This window comes from Equus przewalskii, chromosome 1 (assembly GCF_037783145.1).
Source record: "Equus przewalskii isolate Varuska chromosome 1, EquPr2, whole genome shotgun sequence".
NCBI lineage: Eukaryota > Metazoa > Chordata > Mammalia > Perissodactyla > Equidae > Equus > Equus przewalskii.
The window spans coordinates 16,334,914-16,350,109 of record NC_091831.1 but is presented as its reverse complement, the minus strand read 5'-3'; the positions used below and the strand labels follow the sequence as shown (position 1 = coordinate 16,350,109).

General features: G+C 35.0%; 1 protein-coding gene across 3 annotated transcripts in view; it reads left to right on the top strand.

Moving 5' to 3' along the window:
- ATRNL1 (attractin like 1) overlaps positions 1 to 15,196 on the top strand; it is a 747,612-nt gene that overhangs the window by 520,264 nt on the left and 212,152 nt on the right. For all 3 annotated transcript variants that reach the window (XM_070595739.1, XM_070595592.1, XM_070595677.1), the window contains exon 27: positions 13,550 to 13,657. In XM_070595739.1, coding sequence (XP_070451840.1) covers positions 13,550 to 13,657 — 108 coding nt within the window. The remainder of the gene's footprint in view (positions 1 to 13,549; positions 13,658 to 15,196) is intronic.

Below are 15,196 nucleotides of genomic sequence, written 5' to 3'. Positions count from 1 at the left end.
TTAGCCTGTACAGGAGCTATCTCAGGCAAAATTCTGTTGCCTAAACCTAGGTCTCAGTGTAGACAAACACTGTAGCAGAGACTCAGTGGTATCTGAAGTAAAAGAGCCTAGACAGGTTGTCAAAATACATGACCGATGAATTTAAGTCCAAGTGGGAGAAATCTCTAAGCAAAAGCTTAATATCAGTCTTATGCATACTTACCTTTGAGAGAGACAATGCTGCCTTCTTGCAAAGTTTAGGAGTTTGTAATGGTATCAGCCACAAGCACATCTTATTCAGATGATTTTTCCCCCAAACTGTGTATTCAAACCCTCTTTGTTTCCATTCACCTCAATACTAAAGGGAGAGTGACTGTATTTGGCAGGTAGGGCACCCGTGCCAAGCAGGCATACACAGGCATTCCCTCTTATTTCACTGTGGCTGTCGGCAGTGCATAGCTTTATGACATTGCTTCCAAGGAAAAATTTGTCTCTCATGTGTTATTAGCCAATTCAGAGACAACCTGAGACCACATGGTGGAGAGTGACCTTGAGCCTGTATTCAAACAATGTGATTCTAAGGCTCCTCCACAGGTTCCTCCTCAGTCCTAAATTAGCTCTTTAATTTAACAAACATTTATTGAGCATCCGCCATGTACCAGATACTTTCTAGGTGCTGAGATTTTTAACAGATAAAAATCCATTGTACTCTTAATGGGAAGACAGACCATAAGCAAACTACATAGCATGGCAGACAGTGGAGAATGCTGTGGAGACAACACAGCAGAGAAGAGGGGTAGTGGCAGTGTGTGTGTGTGTGTGTGTGTGTGTGTGCGTGTGTGATGGTGATTGACATTTTAAACGAGGTGGCTAGGAAAGAAGTACAGAATGGAATTTTAGGCAAAGTAATTAGTGCTGGCTGCCTAGGCCTATCACTCAACATTTAAAGCTCACTCAGGTGCTATAATATATATATTGAACTTAAATTCTTTGTAGTTTAATAACAGCAAATTATTGTTCTGCCCAACAATTTCTAAGAACTTTTTTTTCCATAAAATTAAACCGCTGCCTCACCTTATCTGCTTAGGCAAAGTGGCACCTCTGTAGTAAGTTGCACCTGAAGACCTTGGCCTTAGCTGAAGCTCGATGATGTGCATTTTTGTCTGTTAGGTTGCACCATTACTTTTTCTGTCCTTAAGGAAGTGGAGTGACAATTAAATTGTAAATTTAGTTGAAATAAACAGCATCATTAATGAAAATGATATTATGTCCTTTATCTTCACTTTTTATTTTTCAAGTTGTTCAGAATCCCAAGTGGACGAGAAGGGGCTACTTATTGGAAACCTTATGAGAGACCCCAACAGTTCAATAGACTCTTTATTGATTGGTAGATAAGTGTTTATTTCTAGAGAGAGCATTCTAATAAGGTTATAAAGCATTCATTTCTTTTCCCTGATCCATTTAAAATTTTCATCAACCAGGAAACAAATGCCTTGATTACAAAATTTAGAGATTTATGGGCAAATTGGTAGAAGAGACATATATCATATTAGAATAAAGGGAATTTATAGATTGTGTTAAGTATAGAGACTATATTTGTTGAGGGTTAAAATATATTTTGCATAGGGAAAATAATTATATAGTTAGACATGTTTAGTTAGTAGGAATATACCATAAGCCAGTAAGTTCAGGAAAACATGTACCAGTCAATAGGTGAAGCAGACAAGAAGAAGTAGTAAGGTTCTTGGGAGTATTCTTGGACCATGAGATTGAGTGAGCCACGGAAGCTGTTTAGTCATCATTGGTGAGGGCCTGGCTAAGACTGAAGTATGCAAGGACCTCTCTCACTTGCCCCAAGTTTGGGACCTACTCCCCATACAATATGTGTACAAAGTACAAAAATTAGAATTCAACAACATATGATCCAGAAAGCTGTACTTCATGGAAAGGTCTAGGGAGGATACATTTTGGGTAAATTTTTACAGTGGACAAAGGATGATTTCACAAGGTTTGAAAATAAAAGACAGTGTCCCTAGTCTGCCAGCTGGGGAACTTCTTAGGCATCACAGATCTGTTTTCTCCAAGAGTGGATATGTAGATATCGCCTGTGATATCAACAGTTCTATCTTTTGACATCACTATATGGAGGAAACCCTGAAATATAAAAAGAAAAGTCATTCTCTTGGTGGCTTTTATGATTTGCCTTGGATTATTAGCAAGTAAAGCAACTCGCTGTCTTGCTTGTTCTATGTGCCATCAAATGGTGTTGACCTGCTCAAGGGAATGGAATAGGGCTCAACACAAATGACAATATGGGGAGAGGTAACTGTTAGTTGTGTTATTTGGAAGTTCAAAGGATTAAAGAGAATTCTGCAGTCAAGGAAAAATAGGTTAAAAGAAATAACAGCAGTAAATCATGAAAAATTAAACAAAAACCATGTGGAGTTCTGAATTTAGACTATAAAATTCACTTGTAGAAGTGTTAAGTAAGGGATGCTTCTTTTGATCAAAGTTCACGTGAGAAAGAGCTGGAATTGTTGATTGGGTCCTAACAATGGAGTGGGTTCTAAAAATAAAACAAACAAAAAACTGTTTTTTAAAAAAAGAAAAAAATGGCTGTTAGTTTAGAATACATTAAAAAAAAAACGATTGTACCATATTCTACTTTAGTCAGATCACATCTAGAATATTGTGTTCATTATGCATTTTAAGAGGGACATTGAAAAACTAAACGCTGAAAACCATGTTACACAAGAAACAGTTTTGTCCTACTTATGATACTATGAGTAAGCTCCTTGAGGACAAGACTATGTTTCATATCTCTTCAATGCCAGTGCTTGGCCTTCTTTGCAGAACATTGGAGTATTACTTATATGTTTTTTGCATAAATAATGAATTAAAAATGTAGGATATTGGAATTGTTTAATTTGAAGATGTGAGAAAAATTTCAAACATATGATATATATTTAAAGAAATTTTAGTAAATGAGATTAGAAGCATTCTACTTAACTTTAAAGGTATAAAAAGATCCCGGGACTGTAAGTTTTTGTTCAGTATAGTGGACTTGCAAACAGTGTTGTAAATTTTTGGGGAAAAATACTGCCTTGATAAAAAAAATGGTTCTTTTGCTAAATATATTTGAGGGTGCTAGATGACCATCCGTCAGAAAAGTCATAGCACTTTTGACCCTGCTTTCATGGGAAAATTGGACTAGGTAACTTGTAGGATTCCTTCCAACTCTGAGAATGAGTTATTCCAGTGAGTCTGTTATGACCATTGATTTTCTTACATTCTGATTTTTGTGGTTTAACACACAATTCCAAGTACGTAAGAAAGCCAATTTATATCAGCCATGAGTAATCTATGCTACATCAAACTTCCCTTCACATTTAAAAAATTCAAATGATTGAAATTAGATTTTTAAAATATTTATGTCATATCTCTTTTCATGAAATATTGAGAACAAATAACTGCATATTAATCTGTCACACTGATTAGTCAATGAACATCATAGATATCTTCTAATAGATATTTTAAAAATTGTAATGACCAGATGTCTTATTTCACAAAGAAACATCTCAGAAAAGAATCATTTTTAGAGTTTCTTAATATTGAACTGAAAATGACACCATTAGCTAATAGCAAAATAATCACATTTTCCTTAAAGGAAAAAAATATTTTTAAAATATTGATTAAGAGGAAAGTGCCAGAGTTTGAGTCATTTATGTCTCCAGATCTAAGTACCTCTTGAAGAATTTCAAAATTATTGTCACAAACTACTTAAATGTTCAACATGAACTCCTTATACACTAAATGAAAAAACTAACTGGATTATGTTACATTTAGAATTTCTGAACCTAGAAGCTAGCATATTGTGGTTCAGAATTGAATCTTGAGCTTTGTATTGATTCCCAGAATCAGGGAGGAAAAAAAATCTTTCCTTAGTAAATTAATTCTTAAGGGGGGGAGAAAGCTACTGAAGGATTGATCTGAGCTTTATTGTAACGAGAGCCTCCAGTCATAAATTACTGGCACACAAGCAGAGTCGATGTGTCATTTCTATTGTAATCAGCTACTTTTATATTTCCACTCGTCAAGGTTGACTTGATCATATTGTGCACCTCTTGGATGTCAAAGACATTCATTTGCTCTTCTTGAGAGCAGCACAAGTATCTCTCTTAGAACTTAGACCTCTGACTTGGGGAGGTAATATATTCCACAATATGACTGTGAGGGTATTCTTTGTGGGAAGAATTTTTTTTCAAATGCAAGTTTCAAAATTTGAAATTATCCAGCTTCCCATTTTTGCTCTTTGAGGAATAATATGTATTAAACATCCATTCTGGGGATCTACCTTTAAATGACCTTTTCAGTACTCATCCTTTTACTCCTTTTGATTTGCTCAGATAAATTACAACCACCTGGCCTTTTGTATTAAAGAAGGTTACATACAAAATTGACCTTTTGATACTTATTGGGAGAACTAGGTTCATTGTATTTGAGATTAACTGCCGTTGCTGTTTTCTGGGTTATGTCTTAAATAACTTTATTTGAGGATTTTAAAGCCTGTTTCTTTTGTCTCTTCCTTCCAAGCTACTTCAAACAGCATACGAACAGACTCTCCCAGTAATACAAAGAGAAATTATGTTTTAAAAAATAATAAATCTGATTTATTTGGATCCTGTGGTGCCTGTGGATTTCCATATGTCATTTCACTTTTTCTTAACCTTGAGAAAGCCAAAATTATCCTTTGACCCTTCTGCTTGCTACCTTGCTTAATAAGCCTCAGCCTTCTTTCTGTTACCTGAACACTTTAAGCTCAGACTTGCCTCAGGAACTTTGCGCTTGCTTTTCCATCTGCCTGAAATTTTCTTTTATGGGTTGCTTTGTTTGATTTACCTAATACTCTACTTGTTCCCCTACTTTTTCTAGCTCCTTTGTAGTTAGGGTGGGCGTGTGACTATTTATGGAAAGTGATGTATGTCACTTCCGGTCTGAGGCGTTGAAAAGTCCGTACAGGATTCACTAGTCTCTTTTCTGCCCTTCCACTTAAGGAATCTTTGGGTTGAGGTGGCAGACCCTAAAGATTAAAGCAATCTGTACTGCTGAGTTACTAGATAGGGATTTACTTGGACCTGAAGGAGATTTTGTGTGAGCAAAAAATACACTTCTCTGTTTTAAACTACTGAGTTTTGGGGGGGTGCATGCCTATTTTGACTGAGTATTCAACGTTCCGGATTAAACAATTTCTCAGGAGACCTTCTGTAACCACTCTACCTAAAGCGCTTTCTCCCTCCACTGTCTCTCTTTCTCCCAACCATTATATGTTTTCTGTAGTGATTTTTTCTGTGATATTTTTATTTGTTTATATAAGTATATGTTCAGCAAACAAGAAGTCTATATGCTGTAAGTTGTGATTTTTTAAATGCCTGGAGTAATCTCTAAAATTGGCAATAAGCATTTAATTTTTTGACTTTTTGTTTTAATGTCAAGAAGTACAAATAAAACAAAACAAAATACTACCTTGTAAAGCTCCATTGTATTTCCTATTGCTCACAAAAAAGGATGGTCTTATATCAAGCAATAGCTGAGTTTTTGACTTCCGGATGAATCCATGCTGCATGATTTCTTTATTCCGGAAGTGAGATCATCTTTGGCAAAGTCTAAATCAGTGATGCCATCTATGTCAACAAAGAAAGGATTAAGAATCCAAATTTTAATTTCAAAATTGCCTGACGTAACCTTCAAAAAATTCTGCAATATCTTTACATATCTTCAGGTTTTTGCACACTAAAAAATAGATTAGGCTTTGTTGCTTTCAAATCCAGGCAACATAAATACTTCCTCCAATATCAGAATGTTCCCCTAGTTGTCTGCCTCCAGTGTTCTGGCCCAGAAGAGTCCCTGATATATTTTTTAATAGCATAGAAAAGCTTGCTGAATGGAATCAAATGAGTCACCTTATATATCTATTCCTAGAAGTGTCTGGCACACAGTAGGAACTCAGTGAAAAGTTTTTCAATAAATGGATGATCACAGCCAAATTTATTCACCAAGTAAATCAAGATACAAAAGTATCAACTTATCAATTGTTCTAAGAATAGGCTTTCATTTAAAAAGAAGGAGAGAGAAAGAAATAAAAGAAAATTCTGCCCAGCATTTTAGACTAAACTCTTCAAGATTTAGCTTCTGGAATGCCAAGTAAAGAACTTCAGACTCTGCTTCCATTCCTTAATGAAATTTATTGACAAGGCAGTAAGACTTTAGTAAGAATTATTTTCCCTTTGCTAATGCATGCTGTATAGTCAACTTCTTTTCTCATTAGCGACCTAAATAAGATATGTTGCCAAGTATTAAATAAAAACAAATATACACAGGTATATCATCTGCATAATCAAAGTGTTTCATGGAAAATCAACTGTTTACTATTATTAACATGCAACTGATTTTCTTTTGAAAAAGTGTTCAGAAGATGGCATTCTTCATTAACACAGTCAACAGACACACAGTTGAAAACTAGGAACTGGCTATGCTGGGACATGTTAGTATTTCATTTAGTCTAAAGAGAAATGATGAAGCTACCAATTCTATCCTAATTTACTTCAAAATATTAAAAGAAATGTTAGCAAATATTAGCAGTTTCCGGAGTAGATAATTTGATAATAATTTTGTTTTACTTTTCTTTATTTGCTCCACACCACAAACCAGCTTCATCTTTCCAAACAAAATGGCGTTACCAATGTCTATCCAATGATATGAAGCTTAAATTATTTGATAAGCAACCTTGTGGGGTGCTTCAAGATACAGCTTTTAGATTAGGCAAAGTTAAAATTTTACTAAAGTTCTTCCCTTTCAAATTAAACCTACTTTCCATGAAGACTTATAGTGATTGATATATGTGGACAGTTGTAGGTGATCCTTCATTTTCTTGGCTTGAAACTTCAATAGGGAAGATTTGCGCCATGGAACAAATATGATTTTGGCTCCCACAATGTTTAATTTAGAATGTATAACCATGACACGTAAAGATAAGGAAGCTCTGTCATACTTTCTTTTCTTTCACGTCGCCTACATTAACCTAAACAAAGACAGCCCATACTTAAAATGCCCATACTTATAAAAGCAAAATATATTTTATTTGATTCCTGTCAGTAGAAAGCTTTCAAGATCTTATTATGTGCAAATGATGGTGATACTATCTGGCCAAATAGTTTGTGCCACCCTGCTCTTACTAATATTAACAATTTTTAGAGTTCTGGGGGAGTTATTTTACATGGAAGTTTTGATCTAAAATCAGTATGTAAGGCTAATACCTTACAGAGACAAAAATCAGTCAATATACCACATAGGTGATGTTGCACATACAACCTCATGAATACGAAAGTTTGAAAACCACTGAGCTAGATGAATGGAAGAAAGAAAAGGAAACTTTAGAAATGTATTTTGAACTTTGAATCTGTTCTGCCTTTAAGATAATTTTCAAGTTCTTACATAGCAAATAAGGATGTATAGGAAATTCTAAATTAGTCTTGCTTGCTTTCAGAATTTACTCCATTCTGTTTTATTTTTAAGCATTAATATATGCTCATACATTTGTTTGTTGAAAGAATTTAAGAAAATAGTGGAGTTACATTTTGGTTCTAGATGGCAGCAGTTGCCTTCTAAAGGCAGCATTAAGTTAAATGATTGAATCCACTGAAATTGTAAAAAAAAAAAACTTTTGAAAAATGTATCATCTATTAGTGCCAGGTTGGTAGGTTTTCTAGTGCTCATCTATTTACTCTTTAGAGGTCTTTGGTCTACAGGTTGAAGAATTCTGGCCTAAAACATCTGTGAGGTCCCTTCTGGGTCTAAAACTATGAGGACTATGTCTTGGTCATATCAGTTATATGCTCAGTGTTATCCAAATGACAACAAAGACCCTTATTTGTGGGAATTATTTAATCCTTATCTTGGCCTTTTATGTATGAGTATTCATTTTAATTTGTTTGAGTTATAATGTATTTACTTTGAATTATGACGTATAATTTTTATGCATATTTACACATGCACTTTCACACATACACTGACCTGCACGTGTAATGTTTATGTATATATATAAACTGATATGCTCTATTAGCATTTTAGAGGAAATATTGAACTTTACCTTTTGGAAGATTTAAAAACATTCTCCATTCTTCTTCTCTTCTTCCTCTATCCAGTGGCAGGCTTGATGATGGTGAAGGTAGGTTTTGTTTTTGGCACATTACTGCTCAAACAACAGCCCTGCATACTTGAGCAGCCTATCTGGAATATCTGCTATGGCCATTTGACAACTGAGGATATTTTGCTTTCAAATAGTGAAGAAAAACTGAATAAATTTAGGGTTTTGTGGAATTTTCTGATTGATGAAATCCCTTCTGGGTAGTCACTGGAGTTTATTTTGCAAGTTAGTAGAAAAATTGCAAAAATACCAAGTGGCAAAAAATTTCAAAAATTATCAGAAGTCCGTATTTTCAGTAAACTCAGTGACTACCTGGCAGAAAGCTACAAGAAATTTTTTTTTTTATGTAAACAACACTATTTTAAGAATAACATAGTCCCAGTAGGTCAAATATTGTAGAGGCCTAGAAAAGAGTAATTGAAGTAACCTGAACAAAGATGTGCCAAACCACTCCCATAGGTACTAACATCACTGTCCATGGAAACCAGCCGCAGACTGGAAGACTCCCGAGATCCTGAATAAGGGTTGAGGCTTGTGCCTTGCAGATTTAGTTATAAAAAATGGTAGAATTTCATGCTTTCCTAATTCAATGATACAAAATGATATTGCCCCTTCTCTTTATTTCCCTCACACCTTCCTAACACTGAAAGAACAAAATTGATTGTTTGCTTATATTACTCTATGTTAAATGTGTGTGTGCTAATGACAGAAATACTTTTTCATGAAATGTTGCTTAATCTCTAATTCAAACACTTCGTTCATTTTAGTATGTAAGCTCAAGAGGAATGACTAAATCATTTTGATTCCTCCTTTTATTCCTTTCCAAAATCTTAAGGTGGTAATTGCTATTAAAAATATGAATGCATTATGATAACTTTATGGCAGTTTTTTCATAATCTTTGCAGTATTGCAATAAGGTAGATGAAAAGCAATATGAAACAATGGTGATTTGTTGGGTCTCCAAAATTGCTCCATTCGAAAAAAATAAATATCCACTTTGCAGGATAAGATAAATTCTAGAATATCAGAGGAAAAATACTGTTAAAGGCTTACTCATAATTAAAGTTAGTTTTATCATAACTTGCCTTCACTCACATTCAGATGCTATAGATTTTTATACTTTAAGTCACTCATTCATCAAGTACTGTTCACAACAAAGTGCTGTGGGGAATAAAAAACAAATAAAAATAGACTTTTGCCTTAAAAAAGATTTCAGAAAAGCATGAAGATATAAAGAGATAATGCCATAGTAATATAATAGATAATTCATAGATGAGATGATCACTTCAAATTTGGTGTGGAGCAGAAGGACATTTGGAGGTCGGGGAGAAGGTTGGATAGAGGCTAGACACAGGAGGAAGACAACTGGTGATCCTTAGTTACTGTTTTGTTTTGTATGTGTGTTGTTAAGGATTCTTATCCTAAAATCTACTAGAGAGTTGTAGCCCTTGGGGTGGTTGGCAAGGTGGCTGGCATGAACTTTGGAGAATGATACAATATTTGAAGAAGTATTGAGAGGAAGAATTATCATATCTACATTTGATAGAATCAATGACTATTCCTGGTTGCCACATTAAACTTGGATTGTCATATTATTTTTAATTTCATGGTTTGTTTTGTGAGAGACTTTGAATAATAAAAGTTATTACAGACAACAAACATGATAGTAAGAACATCTCTTTAATTTTTAAATTTTCTCCACAACAATGTTTGCGGCAGCATGATTATAATCTATGGTATTATCATCAATTTGTTCTTTTGGCTTTATCTTTCTGCTGAATAATTGGCAATAGCAGATTAGTTATAAAACAGATCATCTGTTATATGGCTTCTTATCCATGTACAAAATGTTAAACTTCATCTTATATAAAAATCACGACAAAATAAATAAATTAATTCTCAAAAGTTCTTAAGGAAATGCTCTCTATTTCCTGCTAATTTTTAGGTTGAGTTTTTATCATTCTTAGTCACAAACGGCAGAAAGCATTTCCAAATATAAATTCATTTTACCACAATCATGACATTTTCCAACCGTCTCATAAATTTGCAACATTTGTTAAAAGGGAGACTAGTGGAGCAGAATGTGTCACTAATGCTGAAGAAAATGGGCCTGTGATAATTAGTGTACCACCTTCCAAGACAAAATTAGTGCTTGAAATTTAACGTGATAATTGTGTACCCATGGACAGTTCCTGAGTGCTCCCAATGCACCAGCGCCTGTGCTGAGTGGTCCAAGCGCATGGTCTCGTTCGTCTCAACCTTATGATATTGTTGTTATTCCCATTTTATACAGAGAAAGAATAAGCCTTAGAAGAGTCTGTATAATTTGAATATGGTCCACTAGGTAATTGGTGGAGAAGCTGGGATTCAAAACATGTCCTCTGAGGTATAGTTGTAGGTGCGGGTGCTATTAACAGCCCGACTTTAGAGATGAGAAGAATTGAGGCTAGAGAGGTCTAAATAATTTGGTTAAGCTCAGAGGGCTAATAAGTGGAAAAACTGATATTTGAACACAGGCCCTCTAACTCCAGAGTTTAGGTATGTTGCTTGTCAGTATTTATACTAAATTTTGACAGAATGTAAGGTGTAAGAATGTTGTTTATACCTCGTTTGTCTTGACATAGAAGAGACAAAATTTGGGAAGTAGTGCATATAGATGTTAACCGGCAAGAGGGAGGGTAATTGTTAAAGATGTGGCTGAGAGCCAGAAGTTAGTAGCAAAGAGAATCTCACTTTATTCCATTTTATTATTTTAGGGCCATCACATCAAAGCAAGAGCGTTTCAGGAGAAAGTGATTTACCCCTCCTAAGGCTCACAGACAGAACATTTGCGCTAGTTTCCCAAAGTCGGTAACTCAGTATGTCAGCCAGAGTCCTCAAACCAGTCCTATGCTAAGTGGCCTGGAGCAAGTTCATTTGGCCTATTTCCTATTTATATCCTTCACTGTACACTGTCTTGTGCCCTAATTATTTTTATTTTACCGTGTCTTGTCTGATAAACTATAGTGTTACGGTCATGGAAAAGAACAATGTTTTTCTTCTTTGCAGAGAATACTGTAGTAAGCATTCAATTCTTGAAAAGTGATGGAAATTCAAGGCTCAGAAGACAAACTGGAACTTTTTAAAATATTTTTGTGTTCTACTAATAAATTTTTTTAAATGAGAAAACGTGTCAGACAGTCACTGATTTTTCTTTATTATGAGTGTTGAGAGTCACAATAATACATTCTATTCCAGAGAAATCTATTCTTTGTCAAAGACAGTGAATTTGAAATATTTCTACATTAACATTATAATTTTGGTATTGAGTATTCATTAATTATATTTTGTAGACCTTTTACTTTTAGGTGTAGAGAAAAGGTAAGATGAGGAAACAGAAGCTGTTCATTTTGCTAAAAATCATTTGATTATATGAGATGCCATTTGTAAGCTGAGGAGAATAAGTACAAATGCAGAAACTTTTTAATACAAATGTTAGAAAGTTATGTTCAAACCCAAGGTAGAATTTACAGTTTTCTCAAAGCTATTTGTACATTACTATAGGAAAGGTAGTTTGTGTGTGTGTGTGTTGTTGTATGTGTATGTTTTTACAAGAGACAAAGAGTGTGGTGCCTTCTACACTTAGTATCCCTTGGCATTTGAAATAACATTATATTTGCATTTTGCATAGACAAAATACAGATCAATTGCCCACTCCTATGGAGAGAGGCACAAACTAGATTCTGTTTGCCAGCAGCTGTATTTTTAATAACATAATTTTGAGTTTATATTAAAGCTAATAATTTGGTGGTTTAGATCGCACTTACTTTTTACTTTAAATAGGTTTTTTAGTATGTCTTCCTTACTTTTTTTTTTAAAAGATTTTATTTTTTTCCTTTTTCTCCCCAAAGCCCCCCGGTACATAGTTGTATATTCTTTGTTGTGGGTCCTTCTAGTTGTGGCAAGTGGGACGCTGCCGCAGCGTGGTTTGATGAGCAGTGCCATGTCCGTGCCCAGGATTCGAACCAACGAAACACTGGGCCTTCTGCAGCGGAGCGCGCGGACTCAACCACTCGGCCACCGGGCCAGCCCCAGTCTTCCTTACTTTTAAAAATATATATTTTAAGAACTTAAACTAATACTCAGTAATAGTATTATTATTTCTATCCCATATTGGCATGTGGATGTTCTCTTTTTAATAATAACAAAGCAAGGCCTTAAATTATATTATAGATGCTTATTTCATGAACACTGTCACTGCTGTGTCACAAATATTAAAACGAAAATATTAAATAAACTGCCATCAGGTGTTGGCTTGGGTTCCTTCATCATCTGAAAGGGGATTTTACGAATGATGCCTCACGGTGCTACATACATTTACATTCAAAGACCAGTTGTTAACGTTTTAAGTTAAGGCCAGTGAATCTTTAAAACTCTCTGTGAATAATGAAGCCATTCATTGTGTTCAAGGATTTTGCCTTTCTTCAATGATATGATTTTCTTCTCATTTGAGAGTATTTAATTGCATCGCTCATCCACTTTTAATATTTAATAATAATTTTATTAGCTGTATAGAATGAGAAGGGCAAGATTTGCAATATCTAGTGCTGGTCATCAATCTTTTCTTATCATGACTTAATGAATATTATAATTACAGGAGAGGCAGAAATATAAACTCGATTGGTAGTTGGTTGGGACTTGCTAGTTTATTGGTTTTAGCTTGGAAAAAGCCCAGAAGAGGCACAAGGAGAAAGAAAAAAATAACTGGAGGTGCCCTGGCACAAAATTTTTGCAATCTACCAGTCATTCCTCATTTTAAATAATGAACACTTATCCTTTGCATGAAGTTATATACACTGCCAATAACAATTCCTGCTGGGTCCATAGCGATGGACAGGGGATCTTGATGACTTACAGACTTAATCTTGGCAGGTATATGTTCCTTTAATCTCTATTAATGCATTTTGACAACTTTTCATTATCTTTTCTTAAACATTTTTACTGTTATTGGCTTTCAGCTAAGACAAAAGCATGAGTTATTTTGAATGGAAAAACTTGGCGTAGCCATCATCGGAATAGCACTTTTTACTTAAGTAGCACCTCTCACCTGAAGTTATTAAAGTGCTTTTGAGTACATTTCATCAGGCTTGTGGGATGGAGGTCAGGGAAAAATTCTTTGTAGGCACCATAACGTTTAAAGCCTCTATGGAAATATAACCCAGGCCATGGGGAGAAAACAATTTTCATTTTTAGTGATTTAGATATGGATGTGTGTATTAGATGATTCCTAAAATGTGAGTGCCATTTGTTCAAAATGGAACCCGATATTGTTGAATTTAATGTGTTTTTAAACCTATTCTAAAACAAATCATTTTTAACCCCCTCCAGCAACTGCTTCGAGAACGACAGCAGATGGCCAGCCGTCCCTTTGCTTCTGTTGATGTAGCACTGGAAGTAGGAGCCGAACAAACAGACTTTCTGCGAGGGCCGTTGGAGGTAGGAACAGTGGTGCTGAAAGGGGCCCACTGTGATTTGCATATTCATATTGCTTCTCTAATCTGCATCTGCTCGCAAAGCCAGAGAGTCTGATTATCTAGAGTTGACAATGTAGAGTCAGATACATATGTTATGCCACTTTTAAGGCACATAGTTTTAATAGTATGACATGAGCTGTAACAAAAGTCACTGGAGAGTCTATTAGCCTAGGCAAGAGTGACAGACTGCTCACCTGGCAGCCTTTCCCTGGCAGATAGGAGCTGAAGGAATTTAAAATGTAGGTATGCTGGAAGAAACAAAGCACCTATATTTAGTCCTTGGATTGCCCAGTGTCCCTTAGTTAACAGTTCACATCTTTATTAACAAAGTTGACTATAAAAGATGGCAGGAGAAGAGTTGCATTTAAAAATTTTCTTTTTATTGAGGTAACATTGATTTGTAACATTGTATAAATTTCAGGTGTACGCCATTATATTTTGCCTTCTGTATAGCCTACGTTGTTGTGTTCCCCACCAAAAATCTAGTTGCCATCCATCACCTTACACATGTGCCCCTTTACCCCTTTCTCCCTCATAACCACCAATCTGTTCTCTGTATCTATGTATTTGTTTGTTTACCTTCCAGATTTTACTTACATAGTTTCATTTTTGAATGTTGAGAAGTGTAGAATATAGTGAATATTTTTATATGTGGTTAATTGTTGTATTAGTATATTCTTTCATTGCAAATGTAGAAATAGAGTATGGTGAAACAGAAATCATTATGTGCAAGTAAATGTGATGTTAGAATCCTGAAATAATGCATGGAATGATTTTGAAAATGATAACCCCCAAAGAGAAAAAATTCACAGATTATGATTGAGGACTAATGAAGCATTTTGAGGCATAGTAATTTAGTTGTATGTTTATTAATTTTGATTTATATATTGTAAGATTATATATAAGTAGGAAGATTAAGAAAGACTGTAGAGTTGAAATAGTTTACTCTTTAACATGCCCTGATATGACTAATTTCATGTTGCTATTTTCAGATTTTGCTTTTCCTCAAGAAAAGCAAGAAATATATAAATAGACTCCTTCAAAAACCTAGGTACAAATATAATTGATTCTATCAATAGGATTTTTGATTATTTTGGAAAAAGTGAAACTAAATCAGACCTCATGGATGCTATACAAAGGATGAGTTTTGTTTTGGTTTTTTTTGAGGAAGATTAGCCCTGAGCTAACATCCACCACCAATCCTCCTCTTTTCTGAGGAGGAAGACAGGCCCTGAGCTAACATCCGTGCCCATCTTCCTCTACTTGATACATGAAATGCCTACCACAGCATGGCTTGACAAGCAGTGTGTAGGTCCACACCGTGGATCTGAACAGGCGAACCCGGCTGCCGAAGCAGAACGTGCAAACTTAACCACTGCGCCACCAGGCCAGCCCCCAAGGGGTCAGTTGTCAAAGGATGTTTCCCTATGAACTTTCTTAGCTTTTGTTCTTGATTTTTTACTCCTCTAGATCACAGGTTGCCAGGGACACTTAGAACATT